Here is a 20,484-nt window from a genome sequence, read left to right as displayed (position 1 = left end):
CCATCACTTACCAGCTCCATTCTCCAGGGATATGCAACCCTGGATTAATCTGTGCTGATTTACAACTAGTAGTGCGTGTAGATAATCTATTCATTGATGAAATTCAGAAAAATCATATCTGATTTTATTATTTACAAGATAATATGATGTATATGTCTGTGTCACTTGCATCATTCCATCTCCTTAAATATATGTCAAACATTTGTTGCCACAGTTATTAATTAGCTTTAGGACAAATACAGACTTTATAATACAGGCTACTTACTTTTGAATATTTATGATTTAAAATCGAAGAGTCAAAACATTTAGAAGTAAACAGTAATTGAAGTTGACTTTTTAATAAATTTCACATTTGATTTGACAAAACAAACTTGTCACCTAAGTGCATATCAAAAGGATAGGATAATGATTGCCACGGGTTGAGTGTGTGTCTGTATGTGTAAAGTAAATCTACCGCAGCCGTATGGCGAGACAAACACACAGCCGTTTTAACATATTTGTACCAGCTAAATACAGATGGTTTGAATAAAAAGGAATAAAACAACTGTTTTTGACTTGCCGTAGAGTAAATGTGACCAAGGTATAACTCATTTATTTTTGGGCATGGGGCTTCTAAATGGAAAAAGTCAAAAGTGGACCGTATCTGTGAACAGGACCATCTCCAATCATGAGCAGTGGTGCTACACTGATGACCAAACACAAGATGCCATTATTAAAGGTATCTGCAAACATTACCAGCAAAATATTTGCAAATTAAAAAACACGATATACTATTCATATACACTGTTTCAACTCATCATGACTTTTCATGTAAGCAGGCTGTACATCAATGTATTTTCATACCTTTATTTGGAGCTACTGTAGGCATATGATCAAAGCACTCCACACCAGCATCCTCTGCATGAATACAGTTATGTTCCCCCAGTGGTGATGTATCACACTGTAGCAACCTCTCTTCATCACCATTGCATTGTACATCATCTAATAAGATGGGTCCTTCCCCACTGCCATAGAATGCGTTGCCATGAGAAATACCAATGCTGCCCAACCTCATCTGTCTACATGCAACTGTAGCAGCTTTATCTGTCCAGTAATCATCACAGATAGTCCCCCATCTAGATTGATTGCCATAGATCTCAATACGTCCTTTGGTTGAAGACTGGCTTGATGATACTAAACGTAATGATCCTGAAAAAAATTTATCAAACATATCCATTTGTTGAACTTTGTGGAGTTTGACATTTTATTCTTCTAATAGTAGCTTGTAATTTTTCTCTCAGGCAATAACAAATCCTTTCCTTCCAAATTACATTCAGCTTTTACATATTATCCATGGACCTGGCCACGGAGCATTATCTATTTCTGCTGGGGTGCTGTGACAGAATAATCCTCCGTGGACAAGACCCTGATATCATCTTCATAGATACAGCAATAATTTCAGAATATTGTATCCAGTAATATTCAAATAATCTTCTATCTAACAACAATTATCTCTAAATATTATGGGCACATTAACTTCCAGAAATTTAAGATTAAAAAAAGAACCTGACTCTTTTTATGGCAATTCTCTGCTGCAGATGGAAGTATATCAGTATCAAGTCTTTAAACAAACCTAACTATTATACTGATCTGTCTTTTGAAGCAGTCCTAAAATAGACTTGAGAGTAGGCCTGTCATAAGTAGTCAAGGACTCAAGTCTACTTGAGTGTTGTCTGGAAAGTTACCTTGCGAGTAGGGCATTTTCATTGTTCGAGTACTTGCATGATGCATGAGTATTGCTTTTTTTTACACGACATATGCTGAATTACTCACTTGTGAGAATAAGACTATCTAGTCACTTTTGATGTTCGCAAATTTGATATAATTCTTCATTTTTGTTGCTGAACCTCTATTCACTAACGAAGTTGAACAGCAAAATTTACACTAATCACTGAAAACTCACAGAGGTAGTTTATCATGTAAATGAATTTAAGCTTACACCTTTCATTATGTTCCTCGTGATATCATACGAAACGATCAACGAAGCTAAAAGGGAAAAGACAGTTCACACACTTAAGCCACACACAGTGCTAGATCATAAAGCAGATTTGATTAAAAGTTATGAAACAAAAATAGAAATATGAGGGAATTGACTGAACTACAATGAATTATTTCAGTTCAGTAGGGAAAATCAAAGGCATTAAATAAAATTATGATTACCGCTAAATAATGATCCGTTGTTGATAACATTAACCCTAAAACGGCATCATGCCCCCCCCCAATGCTTCCCGCGATATTTCCAAAATGCAAAAAGATAGCACCACAAAATTGTATGACTTTTTTTTGTTGAAGTCTCCGGCAACTCTCCGGAGACCAATTTCGCGATATACTGGTACAGCATTGCGACGCCACCTGACTTTTTACGAGACAATGTCAAGCCGAAAATGGCTCATTTTTATACTTGTGTACAAAGTCTATGGGAGATAAAATTCATAAAAGGATTATTTTTCGTCCTGATTGGTCTGTTTGATTAATTTAGGGTTTAATTTAGTTGTTTAATGGTCTGTAATAAGTTCCAATGACAAAAAAAGAAAAACAAACGATAAAAAACAAAGAGATACATAAAAAATTCTAAAAACAAAGAAATATAAAGGAAACAAGTGGAACGCCTCTGGCAGTCTCGTCTGCATTACGCGATTTAATAAAGCAGCAGTGTTAACTTTGAAAACTACTATAAAATAATCATTCACAAAAACACCATTCATATAATGAATAGTATTTTTGTGACATTCATTGACCATAAATGACATTTGAACGGTGACTTAAGACTTGTCAACTATACCCGTGTCCACTTTTTATTCACTCTTTCCATAAACTGTCAAAGTTACGATGGCAATTCAACAATTACCCCAACATGGCCTATTAAAGGGGAATCCAACCCAAATAAAAACTTGTTTTTGTCATGAAAAGAAATATCAGACAAAGTGATAGGTGAAAGTTTGAACAATATTGAATAAACAAAAAGAAAGTTATGAATTTTTTAAAGCTGTAAATATTGGTAATCACTATACCCATGGAAACGTCAAATTGGCCACATGTGTGATATCATAGTGATGTAAGGCAAGGACTACTCTTCCATGTACTCCAATACATATTATGGCTAAAATGTCATTTTTCCCAAAAGTAGTATTTCAAATTATATTTTTCTTTCATGAGGACATAAAACAATATACTACCTGGGTTATATCTAGATTACTGCCCCATGGGAATTGATACTTAGGAGAAAACCACAAATCCCTGATAATAAAGTACATGGCCTATGGGAAAGTTGTCCTTGCCCCTTGTCATAATTTACTCACCCAATAGCCAATTTGAAATCTACATGGTATTAGTGATCTCAATTTTAAAACAGCTCTAACTTTCTTATTACTTGTCCGATTTCTTTCAAACTTTCACCATTCTGTTTAATTTATTTTTCTCCCTCCCAAAACAATATTTTATGGCCAAGGCTGTATTCCCCTTTAAAGTTTATTGACCGTAACTGACCTTTGACCTTGGTTTTGTGACCTGAAATTCACAGGGAATGTTCAGTGATACTTTATTACTCTTATATCCAAAGTTTTATGAACTAGATCCGTAAACTTTCAGAGTTAGGATGGTAATTCAACAAATACCCCCAACACGGCCAAAGTTCATTGACCTTAAATGACCACTGACCATGGTCATGTGACCTGAACTTGCACAGGATATTCAGTGGTACTTGATTAACCTAATGTCCAAGTTTCATGAACTAGATTCACAAATTTTCAAAGTTATGATGGTAATTCAACAAATACCCCAACTTGGCCAAAGTTCATTGACCCTAAATGACCTTTGACCTTGGTCATGTGACCTGAAACTCAAGCAGGGTGTTCACTAATACTTGATTAACCTTTTGCTCAAGTTTCATGAACTAGGTCCATATACTTTAAAAGTTATGATGTCATTTCAAAACTTAACCTTCGGTTAAGATTTTGAAAATCATTCTCCCAACATGGTCTAAGTTCAATGACCCTAAATGACCTTTGACCTTGGTCATGTGACCTGAATCTCAGGCAGGATAATTAGTAATACTTGATTAACCTTATGTCCAAGTTTCATGAACTAAGTCCATATACTTTCTAAGGTATGATGTCATTTAAACAAGACAAATGCCAAGCGTTGTCTAGCCTGCATATTGCAGTCATGAAGAGACTGCATGTCAAAACTATAGGTCATGTCATTAGTGGAAAAAAAACAGATAAGGTCATGCCTTTAGTGGAACAAACAGATACAAAAAGCATCCGAACATACAGTACCAGTCAGATATCTTTAATACCTGTTGCGAAGCAATAGAAAGTTATTGAGTGCACAACACAGCACAGTGCCAGTCGTGGAAAGTTCATTGACCTTTGACCTTAATCAAATTCAACTCGCATTCGAACTTGACCTGCGCCTTCAAGAGATGGACCTCTTGTATGAATTTGGCGATCCTACCTCGAAGGTATAAAAAGTTATTATGTGTACAACACAGCACAGTGCCAGTCATGGAAAGTTCATTGACCTTTGACCTTAATCAAATAAGCCAGTTCGTAGTTCCTTTCTGTGCATGATCAGAGGAAGGTCAATTGTACTAAAGTGACATGGTGGTTTAAAATCTAATGAGACAAGCACCAACTTTGATATCTTGATTATTCATATATTCTTTTGAATAGTGGTTTTCATTTACATCCACAAAAAACAATGCGTCCACGAACGACTGGTATTTCACAGTTTGCCAAGTACATTGTGCAACATGCCATGATATGCATTTGAAGTAGGAATGCAACAAATACCTTCATAAAGTGGTCATTGGTGTGCTATTCTAGTCACCTGGTCTATTCAATTTCTTCATCCTGCTGTGTAAGGCAAGCTAACGTAATTACTTGCTTTGAAATCTGCCTATAATAATGAAAGAAATGAAAGGTCATTTGACCAAAATTGTCCAGGAAGTAACTACGAACTGGTCTATTCAATTCACATTCAAACTTGACCTGCACCTTCAAGAGATGGACCTCTTGTATGAATTTGGCAATCCTACCTCGAAGATATAGAAAGTTATTGTGTGTACAGCACAGCACAGTGCCAGTCGTGGAAAGTTCATTGACCTTTGACCTTATTCAAATTCGACTCATATTCGAACTTGACCTGTGCCTTCAGGAGATGGACCTCTGGTATGAAATTGGTGATCCCACCTCAAAGATATAGAAAGTTATGTGTACAACAAAGCACAGTGCCAGTCATGGAAAGTTCATTGACCTTTGACCTTATTCAAATTCGACTCATATTCGAACTTGACCTGTGCCTTCAGGAGATGGACCTCTGGTATGAATTTGGCAATCCTACCTCGAAGATATAGAAAGTTATTGTGTGTACAGCACAGCACAGTGCCAGTCGTGGAAAGTTCATTGACCTTTCACCTTATTCAAATTCGACTCATATTCGAACTTGACCTGTGACTTCAGGAGATGGACCTCTGGTATGAATTTGGTGATCCCACCTCGAAGCTATAGAAAGTTATTGGGTGTATAACACAATTGTGCCAGTCATGGAAAGTTCATTGACCTTTGACCTTATTCAAATTCGACTCATATTCGAACTTGACCTGTGCCTTCAGGAAATGGACCTCTGGTATGAATTTTGTGATCCCACCTCGAATCTATAGAAAGTTATTGGGTGTACAACACAATTGTTGACGACGCCGGAAATAGTGATACCTATGTCTCGCTCCGCTACGCAGGCGAGACAAAAACAGAATAGAACTTTCAGATTACTAAACGGACAACCAGGAACATTTTAAAATTGATTTGAGGCGCTAACAAGTAAAAATATATTTTATATACCTTCCGTTATGAACTCCCGTCCTCCAAAAGGAACAGCGGAAAAGGAAACAAAACAGAATTAAAATAAGAAGTCCTAAATATCTCAGATTACTAAACGAACAACCAGGAACGTTTCAAAATTGTTCCGAGGGGCTAACAAGTAAAAGTACATTTTATATACCTTTCGTTATGAAGTCCTGTTCTCTAAAAAGATACATAAATGACGTGTTATTCAGACAATGGCAGAAAGAAAAAAAAACAGAATAGAACTTGTAAATTTCTCAGATTACTAAACGGACAACCAGGAATGTTTTAAAATTGTTTGAGGTGCTAACAAGTAAAATATAGTTTATATACCTTTCGTTATGAAATCCTGTTCTCCAAAAAGAAATATAATTATAAATGACATATTATTTAGACAATGGCGGAAAGGAAAATAAAACAGAATGGAAGTCGTAAATATCTCAGATTAGTAAACGGACAACCAGGAACATTTTAGAATTGTTTTGAGGTGCTAACAAGTAAAATATATTTTATATACCTTTCATTATGAAATCCCGTTCTCCAAAAAGAAATATAAATGACATAGTATTATTTAGACAATGGCGGAAAGGAAAATTAAACAGAATGGAAGTCGTAAATATCTCAGATTAGTAAATGGACAACCAGGAACATTTTGAAATTGTTTTGAGGTGCTAACAAGTAAAATATATTTTATATACCTTCCGTTATGAACTTCCTTCCTCCAAAAGGAACGGCAGAAAGGAAATTAAAACAGAATAGATATAAGAAGTCCTAAATATCTCATATTACTAAAGGGACAATCAGGAACGTTTTAAAATTGATTTGGGGTGCTAACAAGTAAAAACATATTTTATATACCTTCTGTTATGAACTCCCCTCCTCCAAAAGGAACGGCGGAAAGAAAACAATAAAACAGAATTGAAATAAGTCCTAAATATCTCAGATTACTAAACGGACAATCAGGAAAGTTTTAAAATTGATTTGAGGTGCTAACTGCTAACAAGTACAAATATATTTTACATACCTTTTGTTATGAAATCCCGTTCACCAAAAATAAACAAAAATGATATATTTATTATTTAGACAATGGCGGAAAGGAAAACAAGTGGAATGCCTCTGGCTGTCTCACCTGCATCACGCAGTTCAATATAGCAGCAGTGCTGACTTTGAAAACTACTCTAACTCGCACAAGATGTTCAGTGATACATGGTTACTCTTATGTCCACTTTTTATGAACTAGACCAATAAACTTACAGAGATATGATGGTTATTCAACAAAAAAACCCAACATGGCCAAAGTTCATTGACCTTACATGACCTCTGACTTTGATCATGTGACCTGAAACTCGCACAGGATGTTCAGTGGTACTTGATTACTCTTATGTAAAAGTTTCATGAATCGATCCATAAACTTTCAAAGTTATGATGGTAATTCAACAGATACACCCAATTCGGCCAAAGTTCATTGACCTTTGACCTTGGTCATGTGACCTGAAATGCGCACAGAATGTTCAGTGATACTTGATTACTCTAATGTCCAAGTTTAACGAACTAGACCAATAAACTTTCAAAGTTATGATGGTAATTCAACAGATACCCCCGATTCGGCCAAAGTTTATTGACCCTAAATGACCTTTGACCTTAATCGTGAGACCTGAAACTTGCACAAAATGTTCAGTGATGCTTGATTACTATTATGTCTAAGTTTCATGAATCAGATCCATAAACTTTCAAAGTTATGATGGGAATTCAACAGATACCCCCGATTCGGCCAAAGTTCATTGACCCTAAATGACCTTTGACCTTGGTCATGTGACGTGAAACTCAAGAAGGATGTTCAGTGATACTTGATTAACCTTATGTCCAAGTTTCATGAACTAGGTCCATATATTTTCTAAGTTATGAAGCCCATTCAAAAACTTAACCTCGGGTTAAGATTTTGATGTTGATTCCTCCAACATGGTCTAAGTTCATTGACCCTAAATGACCTTTAACCTTGGTCATGTGACATGAAACTCTAATAGGATGTTCAGTAATACTTGATTAACCTTACGGCTAAGTTTCATGAACTAGGTCCATATACTTTCTAAGTTATGATGTCATTTCAAAAACTTAACCTCAGGTTAAGATTTGATGTTGACGCCGCCGCCGCCACCGGAAAAGCGGCGCCTATAGTCTCACTCTGCTATGCAGGTGAGACAATAAAACAGAATAGAAGTCATGAATATCTAAGATTACTAAACGGACAACCAGGAACATCTTAAAATTGTTTTGAGGTGATAACAAGTAAAAACATATTTCATATACATTTCGTTATGGAATCCCGCTCTCGAACAGAAGTCACAAACATCTAAGAATAATCAACGATCGATTTAGGTTTTAGAATTATTTTCGTGTATTAATGTCTAAGAATTAGTTATATATACATTTTGTAATGATCTCCCTTTCTTCTCTGATTTGTTTGGCTCTGGTACAAATGATTAGCCTCAGTGTTTTGACTATAGGTCAGATAAGGACAGCTTGTCCCCCAGGAGTATCGCAGGTTACATTTTATTTACAGTTGATCAAGTTATCTCAACAAGTGGATATCCAGGCTTGTTGTGGCAAGTGAGTTACCAGGGTCGTAAAACTTTTTTTGAAATCCTTCTGACCATCACATGTTTGCGCTGTAATTTGTGTGTGGATTGTGTGAGCAGTTTGGTCAACTTGATCTGCTGAATTGGTAGATGATAACATGCCCCCCCCCGGAAAAAAATATATTTTACCACTTTCCAACTACATATGTCCCTCCTTTCTGCATCAGTTCATCTGACTTTCCTTGAATCAGAACACAATGCAGCCATTCTTCATGGTGGTCTGAGTGGTCTCTCCTCAATTCCATCTTTTCTTCCATGCTTATTCCCTTATTATTTTCCTTTATTTCTGTTCTAACATGTTGTACTTCGTTTTAATAGAGTTTGGAACAGGATACCAAATTTAATTAGATTGGATAAATCAAATTGAATAATATATTAAGCGTGACTTATTTTGCCACTTTTGATCTTATTTCTTTAAATCTGTTTTCAATTCACATACTATATATATTTCTTAAATTTTATATCCTTGTATAAAGTATACTTTATTTCAGAGTTATCCCCTTGTTTATCTCTTCCATATTGAAAAAAACTACGTTCTGGCTTTCATCATTCTTTTGGACCGAGTATAATAATAAAGAAGAAGTTTGCTTGCTAGTCTTAAATTGGAGGCTTGGCTTAATGGCAAGAAATCAATGATAGCACAATATGGGTAATAGAAGTACCAGTCGTGGTTCAAATTCAATTATGGACATTTTCCAGTCATATTTAATGCAAACGTTGTTAGCTTAATCCAACTATTATTTATTCTAAATACATGTATATTTTACTGAAGAATATGCATTTTGGCATGGCAGGTTGACATTTTAGAACCAACTGAAAACGTAGACTAGCCCCTTTCACAGACTTTGAACTCTCCTCCCATCCCTTAACTTTTGTTTACGGAAAAGTAATTGCGCAATCTTGATCAAGAAGCACATGGTCATCAGAAATCTGATACTTCTGTTGTCTGGGTCTATTATAACAGACAGGCACGGATCCAGGGGTGGGGTGTGTGCATGTATGTACCCAAAATAAGTGGATTGATGACCTTTTTTTTTATTTGCTTGTAATTTTTCGGGGGGGGGGAGGGGGGCAAAATTCCTTCATGAGTGATGGCATTTTTTATTATTTTTTTTAGTGGAGGGAGGTCGTCTAATTTAGGGGACACAACCACCCCCTTAATATTTTGGAACCGCGCCAATCTATTGGCCCATAATATGATTAAGGAAAAAACACACAAACATCCTGTAGTTGTGAAACTTGACAAAGATGAAAAAGGTAGTTTGGAAAATAAGAGTAAACAAAATTATACATATAACATTTGATGGAGTTAATTCTTTATCAAGTCGGTCAAAACAATCATCAAAAATTAATTTTGATATAGTACTTGATCATGCACAGACTTTGAGGATACTGAATTCACAGCAATACATTCTTTCTCAGTCATTGATTGTGTGTGTACATGTACCTCTGTTATACATCGTATATGGAGAGAAACTGTGTAGCTCTCTGGCTGTACCAGCTCGCCATGCAGGCAAAAAGCGCTCACCACAACCGCCACTGTCAGGGCGGTGAATATGATGTGGTGTGCATGCCAGAGTCAGTCAGTGCCGTGGTGAGCGGAGTGCATCGGGCTGGCATCCCCGGGGCTGGCATGCATGGTAGCGGTCAGCCAGGCGCTTGCTTCGAGCATGGAGGTAGAAAATGCTTCGAGAAAATCAGGTGTGGCGCTTAAGGAATAAGGCGTGGCGCTATTTTTTTAGGTGTGGCGCTTCATCGATGAAATGATTTACGCGTGGTGCTATATCTCTAAAATTGAACCAGTTGTGCCACACGTACTCAATGGCAGCGAGGGCCTTGCTTGTCACACCAAATGATTTAGATCAGTCAGACTGCAGGTCCCAAGAAAGTGGCTTCTTTCATCCAAGTGATATTCATGACTTGATATGTTTTGCATATTTAATGACCTTGATGCAGACCAAAACACCTTTTTTTCATTCTGTAATTGCTGCTCTAATTGTGCATCGAATTTCATGAATTTGGTACCATTGTAAAGAAGAAGAATCATTCTTTCAGGTCATTTGTTTGGATTTATACTAAGATTTTGTAATATAGGTTAAAATTTTGATCTAAAATATGCTACAAAATAAATATTTTCACCTGACAAAAGCTGCTATTTTCACACTTTATTTTTGTTTGAGCCCAAATGATTATTTATATCATGATAAAGCTGAATATGTATGCTTTGAAATGATACAGGTTTCAAAAAAAGAATTGGTTTAATCGGGTCAAGATCACACTTTTCATTTGCCAAGTAAGCAGTTTGAAAACAAGAATACTGCACTCTGATTGGTCAAAGAGACCACACAATGGCAAATTCCAACGGTCTCAGTGCCTGGGTTCGTGGGAAGGTCACACTTCCCATGTGGTAATCTCCTCAAATACCTCGCGCCTGTTGTTCTGCGAACCTTATCCAGCCAATCAGAACTCTGGATTTCATGCAAGTACAAAATTTCAGAAATCTCGTCTTGTACCTTGGTGGGAAAAGTGTGATCTTGACCCAATTAAAGGGTGCCGCATATCAAGAGTGGCATTGTGAGAAAGTACAGAAGTTCAGCTTTATGGTGATATAGATAACATTGAGGCTCAAAATAAAAAAGTTTTGCACAACTTGCAAAAGAAAACAGAGGAAGAAAATTCAGTTTTGAGGCACATTTTCAGGCCAGCAATTTACTTATTTAACAAAATATTGTAAACAAAATAAATGACCAATATGAAAGAGTAACTTTTACTCTATCTGATGGTGCAATAATATTTCATTTAACTTGAGGCTAAAACAGGTAAATTCTTAGAGAAAGAAAATCTCACGAATCACGAGATTTTGCAAGGAGGAGGATTCAGCCACAAGATGATTTGGATGAATCTGGCCTTTTTGCTCATTAGCATAGGGACCTGCGGTCTGAGATTAACAAATTGAACTCAGCAAATTTCATTCAGGATATCTGATTACCCAAAGGAAGCAGTGGTGTATCACTACAATATATCTTAAAGTCAATATGTATTCCATTACAGGTTGAAGAAGATGGTTTTAGCATCACTGAACATTCTGATAGAAACTTCTCAAACCCTTCACAGACTACAGATGTTATCACAGGAGTAGAGATAAGAGTAGACATGAGGTTCATGCGGATGATGTTGTTAGCATGGGTGTGGCCTAATTGACGACAGATTACATGACCTGCTATCATGTCTAAATCAAACCCACAAAAAGGGAGCCATCCTGGATAGGGAGATTTCTTTACTTGCAGAATGCCAGAGCTGAATGTTCCATTCAACTGGACTGTATTGAAGAGGGGAAAAAATATATTTGATGAAAGAAATTCATCTTCTTGATTCTGTCCTTTAAGAATTCTTACCTGAAAATATACTTGTATACATGAGGAATATTAAAGAAAATCCCCCTCCTCTACCTCTCATCCTTCTCAAAATTATACTGATAGTTCTAGATGCTGTTCCCATATCTACATGTTTTTAAAAAGTTAATGTAAGCATGAACTATATTGTAAAAGTGCAGATATTATATTGATAGTGCTTTCATATATGTTAGATAAGTGTGGTTTATCTTACATTGTGGTTAAGACAGAAACACTCCTGTTTGAATATAACAGAAGAGCCGACAAAATAACACACAAAGAGTGAAATGTCATATTCTGGTGTGGTAATTCAAGTTTATGCACATTATCATTGCTCTCATGATTATTTTTAAGAAAAAAATATATTAATCAGGGCTCCACACTAACCCTTTTTTTCTACTGGTCCAACCTATTTATGTCAGACCAGTACATACCCAGTTTTTCATATTTTTACTGGTTCGAACCTAAAATCTACTGGTCCCAAAAAATAAAGAAAACATTAAAAAAAAGGCGCAAGTTTATTTTTCTAGTCTTTCGTTACCCCCCCCATAAAATGAAGGAATGAAGGACAAAAAAAGCGAGACAGAAACGAAGAAAGAAAGAATAAAAGAAAGGAAGGAAGGAAGAAAAAAAGAAAAGGTAAAGAAAGGATAGATGTGAAGGAAGGAAAAAAAAGAAAGAACTAAAGAAGAAAAGGAAGGAAGGAATAAAGGAACAAAAATAAGAAAGAAAGAAAGAAAAGAAAAAGAAATGAAGGAAAGAAATGAAGCAAGCAATACAGAAAGAAAGAACAAATCCAGAAAGTAGTAAAGGAAAGAAAGAAGAAGCAATAAAAAAGAAAGGGTAAAAGGAGAGATGAAAAGAAGGACAAAAGAAAGAGAGGAAGGAAGGATTGAAAGAAGGAAGAAAGGAATTAAGGAAGAAATAGAAGGTAATATGATAGATAGAAGGAAAAAAATAAATAAAGGAAGGAAGGGAAGGAAGGAAAGAAGCAAGCAATATAAAAAAAAGAAAAGATAAAAGAATAGATGAAAGGAAGAAAAAAAGAAAGACTGAGAGACAAAGAAAGGAAGGAATGAAAGAATAAAGGAGAGAAGGGAAGCAAGCAGTCAAAAAAAAAGAAAGGAAAGGTTAAAAGGATAGATTTAACAAAGGGAAAAAGGAAAGAACAAGACAGATAGAAGAAAGGAAGGAATGAATGTAAGAAAGAAAGGGCTGGAAGAAGAAATAAAAAAAAACAAGGGTAAATAAATGATGGATGGAAGGAAGAAAGAAACAAAGAAAGTAACAAAGAATGAAGGAAAGAAAAGGGTAAAAAGAAGGAAGGAAAGAAAGGAAGAAGAGAATAGATGAAATTTCGGATGGATAGACTCAAGAATTAAAGAAAGAAAAATATTTAAAAAAAGAAAGAATGAAAGAAAGAAAGAAAGAAAGGAAGAAAGAAAGAAAGAAAGAAGGAAAGAGAGAGAAATAACAAATAGAGAAAAATATTTTTTCAAAGGATAGAAAGAATGAAAGAACGAATTAAAGAAAAAAAGGGAAATTATAAAAAAGAAAGACAGTAACAAAAAATGAAAGAAGAGAGGGAAGAAACAAAGAAAGATTGAAAAGAAAGAAGGAAAGAAAGATAGGAAGAAAACAGAGGAAGAAAGCTAAAACTATCATCATAAATAATTTATCAGTTTCTTTTTGGCTCAATTAAAATAGCTACGAAAGAAAGTCAGAAGCCAAGTGTATCAACACACATAAATGCATATGTGGGGCTATTATGCATTCAGACAATATCACCCGAAACCCGATCTGTTTGAACCAAAACAGAAGTGAAAATTTCTCCTTTTACTGCTTAAAAATGACAGAGTTACTCCAATCTTAGGAAATATGGACATTCTAAGAGCCTTTCATGAGTATGAACCATGAATTTTGACAGTTCTGTGAGAGATTTCTGCCAGAGTTTAGCCAAGCTTCGTTCCCGCAGCCAGTAGAGAATTTACCATGTGGGTTGTGTGGCTGGCTACGTGTACACTGTATGCTACTCTAATAGCACTTACGTGCGATTCATTCTGTGTGTGAATGACAGAATTTAACGGGGGGAAATGGTTTGCAGCGAATTTGACCATTTCTGGAAAAGTTATTGGCCCAACAATGGTTTTTATTACTGGTCATGTCGGACCCTTAAATCTTGCTATTTTTGGAAAAATTACTGGCCCGACAATGATATTTTTTACTGGTAATGTCGGACCAGTAATCTTCCTATTTCTGAAAATCTACTGGCCCGACAGCGATTTTTACCGGTCTGGGACCGTCAGACCCTGTATTAATAATGCTCACAATATCTACCTAGCAGAGTATCATTTTGTAATGCAGGTGCCTTGATACATTTCAATGGAACATGAAGTCTCTGCTCCCCTGGTACAAGAGTGCTGGTAAAATTGATATGTCCACAATCTACCAATCTTGATTCATATCCTGAACATTTAACTCTCGCCATCAACCAGGGCACAGGTTGCTGCTTCACGCTTTCATCAACCGAAATCCTAAAAGTGTAAACAAAAACAGAACATTTTGATTTGACATGAGTGAAATCAAATCTTGTAAGATCATGAAATCTAAGCTGAAACTTGATCGCACTGAAGATCACAACACAGAAAAGCACTTGGATGGAAAAAGACCAGACAAATCATGAGAATGTCATGTTTATTTTTCTTATTTCTCAGCAATTTACAAAATTTCTTCCAGAATCCTTTGGCATATATCTTTTTTTCATGCATAGGCATACAGATACTTGTATGGTCATTTTATTTGATTCTGTGTGAACTCATTTAGAAATCATTACCCAGCTGGCATTAATCTTTAACAATGTTTAGGGGAAGGCGGGGTAGGTTGTGAAACTTTTGCATTTTGCACGTAAAAATTGATATGACTAATAATCTTGTAAGATAAGTACCTTGCCTTTAAATTGGATTCTTGGGAAATATTTTTCACCTACATAACTTTCTACCCCCACACTGAAAGTCATTATGACCTTTGAAAAACAACGATGTCAAATGGCTCAACTTTCCCCATCTGTGGGGTAAGTTGTGCCATCTTCGAGGCAAGTTGAGCCACAAAAACTATGAACAAAATGTATGCGGGACGAACCAGCAAGTCAATTTTTTATTTAAAGTCTTTTCACTTGCTAATTCTCTATAAATAACATCCTCTAAAAGTAAAAGAACTGACTAGTGAATTTGCTCCTTTCTGCCTTTCAAGCATTTTAAGTTTTTTTTTATTATACATTACTATAAGAATTACCATGGATCAACTTGCCACTTGATGGCTGGCTCAAATTATCCTAGTCCGAACTTCATGCCATATTTTCACATCCACACATTTCTTATGCATCCATCATTTAAAAGACCATGACTAGAAAGAGAATCCATACATGGACTAACAATATTGTTCTTATTTCTTTATTATATTTAAAGATGTGTGTGAGTAAAAAGCACTGATCTATTTCACACCCTTTTATACTCTTTTTGGCTGAAATTTGTATTTTTCCATTTAAAAATATATATGTACCTTTTGTTTCAAAGTTGAAAACAATGTGGTGGGGTTAAGGGTTATGTAATGGGTCGTCAATACATGACACCACCACAACGTCTGACTTATTCCTTATTTGCCTGGGGTGGTGGCTCAACTTGCCCCTGTGCTCAAATTACCCACCTTCCCCTATAAGAGAAAAAAAAATCTAGTAGGATTCACTGTCACATATTGGGAGCATTATTATATACATTTTTAATAATGTATGTATGTGTGTACATGTATTCTTAAATGCAGAAAACATCAAACCTTTTCAGAAAAAATGCAATCCAAGCTCACATCATGTCCTAGTGTAACTCATTAACATCATTTTCATGAAACTGTCATATAATTTCTTCAATAAACAAAAGAAAAACGATTCATTTGCATTTTGCCAAATGACAATATTAATGCATTTAAAATGTTTAAACTTAACATGTACCTATCCTTTAGGACCCCCTTTTCAATGGTGAATTTAGTATTCCCATGTAAAAACCTATCTGCTGAAAAAAAAAACATTTTTCTATAGTACAGTGTAGCTTCAAGACTTCCAATGCTTGGAATGCTAAATAATAAGCTAGGGTGTATTCATTTGAATTCACAGAGCTGCCAACCTGAAAAGGAACATTTCAGTATTTTTAAAGTTGAAAATCAGTTATTTCAGTGAGGAAATCACCATTTTCCAAAAATACCATAGGACAACACAAAAAGCTGAAACTTTAGAAATCAGTATTTTACATTAAAATATCAGTATTTTTCTCACTTTCCAGTACTAAATACTGAAAATCAGTACTACTTGGCAGCTCTGAATTCAAGGCATATTTTTTTGACCGATGACTGCCCATATTACCACAGGACCGGTAATTGATAAAATTACAAATGAAATTCAGTGTCACCAAAGGCCCAAGAGAATCTGAATATTTTCAAACCTAGATCTAAATCCACATATGAAAACTTTCACATGACTCTATTTCAAACCTTTAATCAACCAGTAGCAGTAGAGCTATGAATATAGTAGGACCAAGCAGGATTTCTCAATTTTCTGTAGCGTTATTAATCCACTTTGTTCTGTTTGCGACTTTTAGTTACTCTGCAGCTCACATAAACTACTTACCCTGTATTACTATATTCCTCATATCCCATTTGATGGCATGCAACCTCGCCCAATCTCCAATGTACATGTAAAGCATCAGTATAGCTGTACACCCAGCCCCATCTGTTGTTCATAAATACTTGAAGGAGGCCTTCGTTGGTGGCATTGCTTCCAACAAGACGCAACTCATACAGCCTACCTGTTGTAGTCATTTAAAAAGTACATGCATGTTTAAATGAGACTTTATGAAATGAATGTCCAATACATAATACAATTACTAAAAATTCATACCATTTACTTCATAATCATGTGAGAAATATGTACCTACTACCGGTATGTAATTTTTGTAACACAACTTTGAAAAAAAAAACAGATATTCGTTTTCTTCTATTTACTTCATGAAGATAAGCTGCTTTGTCACGTACTGTATGCAATGAGTAAAATCTCTTATTTGATACAGGAAAAACATGAAAGTTGATGGAATTTCGCCTCATTTGCCAAACATGTATGATTGACACAGGATTTTCATTTTCATTAGATTAGTATCATATTTTCATGACTATGCATATTATATCCCTTACAGTACAGAAAATTTGATTGGGAGAACTCTTTATCTGACTACATCATAATTTTTAACAGAAAACTGAGATTCATTGGAGTTCAAAATGGTGACTTGGGAGCCTGCGGGAAGCAGCCACATGCTTCCTATCCTGGAACCAGCTAGCTTAGATACAACTATGCATAAATTAGAGCTAAGCCGAGCTGGAATTTGTCCAAGTCAGGGAGATGGATCTATAAGGACTAGATTACAAATATTTTTATTTTGTCCAAACTTTAATACTGAAGGGACATAAATGAATACAGCAGGTATTTCTTTTGAAAGTATAGTGGGATGTATTATCCTCGATATGCATGTAGTAATTATTATAGTAAATGCCGAACCAACCTTAGATAAAACTAGAGATGCTCAGCGGTTTGCACGGCCGAGCACATGTATCCCCCGAACCCACCACGTCATCTGTCATTGCAATATAAAGAGCTCACACAGAAATTTGACAAATAAATACAATTATCATGGCGACAATGACCCTTCCCACATTTTGGCTGTGGGTATCAAATTTGATGACAATAATATGACGCAGCAGCGTGACTTGCAGAACCTAAAGTATTATCCAGTATCACCTGTTGGGGAATACAATCATAGAGTAATCTGGATATATTTTGTAAACCTAACCCGAAGACCCCCCAAAAAAATGATAGGCATCTTTGCTTCACCTAATATTGCTTCTGTTATGACAAACTGGAAAAAAAGCAGAAGTTACAGGTTTGACCAAATTTTCCACAAAAATAATATGGTGACTATGGCAACCATGTCTCCACCCACTCCAAAATCATTAGGCGGATTTGCTTTACCTTAATGGACCTTCATGGCAAATTTGAAGATAATTGGAGAAGAAATGCAGCCAGCAGAGCTCTCACAAGGATATCTCTGCTATTTTTACAAAAACCCTTTGTTACCATGGCAACGATGCCTCTGCCCACACCAAAATCAATAGGCGGCTTTGTTTAATGGACCTTCATGCCACATTTGAAAATGATCAGAGAAGAAATGCAGCTGGTAGAGCGCTTACAAGGACATCTCTGCTATTCAACAAAAACTCTTGTTACCATGGCACCGATGTCTCCGCCTACACCAGAATCAATAAGCGGCTTCGCTACTGTAAAAGCTGTTATTTTCGCGTACAGAATTTTTCGCGAATCGCGGGGGTCCCGACATTTTCGCGGGTTGTTAAATTCGCGATCGGAAGATGTAAGATACATTTTTACAGCATTTCAAAGAAGCAAAACTAGTGCAATTCATGTGCAAATCTACACCTCTCAAAGTCACCATGCTGATATGTCTTTTATACATAAATATGTCCCTGTAAAAACAGTTACAAATTGTGGAAAAAGTGGCTTGAATTTCACTTTTTTTAACCTTTAAATCTAAAAATTCATCATGCCACAGGATCTATAGGGTTAAGCAATCTTTGGAATTTGTGTTTGATTCGATTCATTTTTAAAAAAGTTGGTAAAAAGTGCAAAATTGTGGAATTTTGTGAACAGAATGTTCACCTTCAAAATTCTGGTCATGTGACTTATGAATATTAATGAGTATGCAAATAGCTACCAATACATGTGTAAAGAGTCAATCAGATGACAATAAAATCAAATTGTTTCATGGAAAATACATTTTAATATTACAGTGAGTGTATAAATATTGATAAAATAATGTTAGAAAATAGTTTAGGCCCTGATTTTGTTTGAGAAATTAAAAAAAGTGAAATTCTAGCTAACTTTTTGAATCACTAACTGTATTTTCTAAGCCTATTTTTTGTACATATAGAGGTGCATATCTCCATTTCTCAATATGCAGGATGTTTTCAATAGCAAGGCTATGCTGTTGGGGGCATTGGCGCTGACTAAGAAATGTGTCAATATTTTCGCGTGTTGTTAAATTCGCGGCAATTCGCGAAATCCGCGAAAATAAAACCCCCGCGAAAATAACAGCTCCTACAGTATACCATACTCGACCTTCATGCCAAATATGAAGTTGATCAGAGAAGAAATGCAGCTGATAGAGTGCTCACAAGGACATCTCTGCAGCGGCGGCGCGACAAGGCCAAATCCAAAGTATCCTCTGAACTCTGTTCGGGGGATACAATAATTCTACTTCACTACCTCACACCTGGCATAGCATATGTTAATTTTGTGTTCATATTTATCTTACTATGTCTCTTTAATATTCTGATTTAGTATACTAGTATATTTCCCAAATAAACATTACCTTTACTCCTAAGCTTACCTTCAACACTGGCTACCGTTGAGCACTGCACACCAGCACCCCCAGTGGATGTAGTATACGCTGTTCCTAATGCCAATGTGACTGCTATGACAGTAGTACATGTAGTTGACATCCTAGCTGCTGCTGACGAGGTGCATGGTATTCCATTCTTCCAAGGTGAAAAGCTCACCAAGACAAGCAGGCATGCAAGCTTAAGATGATAGAGTAATTTAATCAATGGCTGGGTGGATGTGGTGTTTGCAGACATGATGAGGGATTCAGAGCAGTGATAGATTTTCTGCTTGACTAGAGATGCTTGGAGCACAGGTTTCAGAGCCAGATTTCTTCCATTTGATACACTCTTTCATTTATATGTATCTCTACGATCTTCGACTTGTCTGATGATGATGTATCAGAGACCTATAAAAATAGAAGTACAAAATACATCAAATACAAAGAAATACACAATGATAAAAAATAAACAATAATCAAATTAAAATGAAACAAAATTCACAAATCAATACCTACATTGATTTTTTACTAAATAAATGCATATTCTTATAAACCTACATAATGAATAAAAGCGGGCTTGGTGGTGAAAGAAGATTAAGCCCATATTAACTCATATTCATAATTCTAATATTTAAATGTATCCTCTTGTTCATAAGCCTTATTCAGTTGTTATTTTTGATGTCAGGTATAATGTACAATCCTACTCAGATACATGTATGCAAGCCTATATGTGGATAAAAACATTTGTTCCACTGAATGGCATTTTGTCATCACATAGACAGGTCAAGTCCACCTAAGAAAAATATTGATTTGAATCAATAGAGAAAATTCAAACAAGCATAATGCTGAAAATTTCATCAAAATTAGATGTAAAATAAGAAAGTTATGATATCTTAACGGAGAAATAATTATGAATGGTCGTATTATACATCAATCGAAAGGTAATGATGTGGGGAGTATCATTATGTCATTTGAAAAAAAAATACATAAGGTGGAAATTGCCAATTAAAAAGTGCTAAAATGCATCTCCAAACAATACCTCGAATCAGTCTCTGAATTGACTCAAAGTCAATGACGTACATGCTTG

General features: G+C 35.6%; 1 protein-coding gene across 2 annotated transcripts; it reads right to left on the bottom strand.

Annotated features, from left to right (window-relative positions):
* Positions 1-492: 492 nt before the first annotated feature.
* Positions 493-19,802, bottom strand: LOC121408098 (deleted in malignant brain tumors 1 protein-like). Of its 2 annotated transcripts, XM_041599438.1 has the most exons (5): positions 19,407-19,802; positions 16,583-16,760; positions 14,248-14,444; positions 11,508-11,837; positions 494-1,188 (listed from the first exon to the last, which is right to left on the bottom strand). In XM_041599438.1, the coding sequence occupies exons 1-5, from the start codon at positions 19,651-19,653 to the stop codon at positions 827-829; spliced, it is 1,314 nt and encodes a 437-aa protein (XP_041455372.1). In that variant the 5' UTR covers positions 19,654-19,802; the 3' UTR covers positions 494-826. The 2 variants fall into 2 exon arrangements, with proteins under 2 accessions (XP_041455373.1, XP_041455372.1); XM_041599439.1 differs by lacking the exon at positions 11,508-11,837 and having other exon boundaries at positions 493-1,188.
* Positions 19,803-20,484: the final 682 nt, after the last annotated feature.

The sequence above is a fragment of the Lytechinus variegatus genome, chromosome 2 (assembly GCF_018143015.1).
Source record: "Lytechinus variegatus isolate NC3 chromosome 2, Lvar_3.0, whole genome shotgun sequence".
In the NCBI taxonomy this organism is placed as follows: domain Eukaryota; kingdom Metazoa; phylum Echinodermata; class Echinoidea; order Temnopleuroida; family Toxopneustidae; genus Lytechinus; species Lytechinus variegatus.
Note: the sequence above shows the minus strand (reverse complement) of the source record. Positions and strands in the feature narration are given on the sequence as shown.

What these genes read in the sequence shown, in the direction of transcription:
- LOC121408098 (XM_041599438.1), bottom strand. Translation starts at nt 19,653, where the DNA reads ATGTCTGCAAACACCACATCCACCCAGCCATTGATTAAATTACTCTAT. An exon ending in AACGGTAGCCAGTGTTGAAG is followed by an intron (nt 16,761 to 19,406) that starts GTAAGCTTAGGA and finishes TGACTACAACAG; the next exon opens with GTAGGCTGTATGAGTTGCGT. An exon ending in ACAAAATGATACTCTGCTAG is followed by an intron (nt 11,838 to 14,247) that starts GTAGATATTGTG and finishes TCTTCAATACAG; the next exon opens with TCCAGTTGAATGGAACATTC.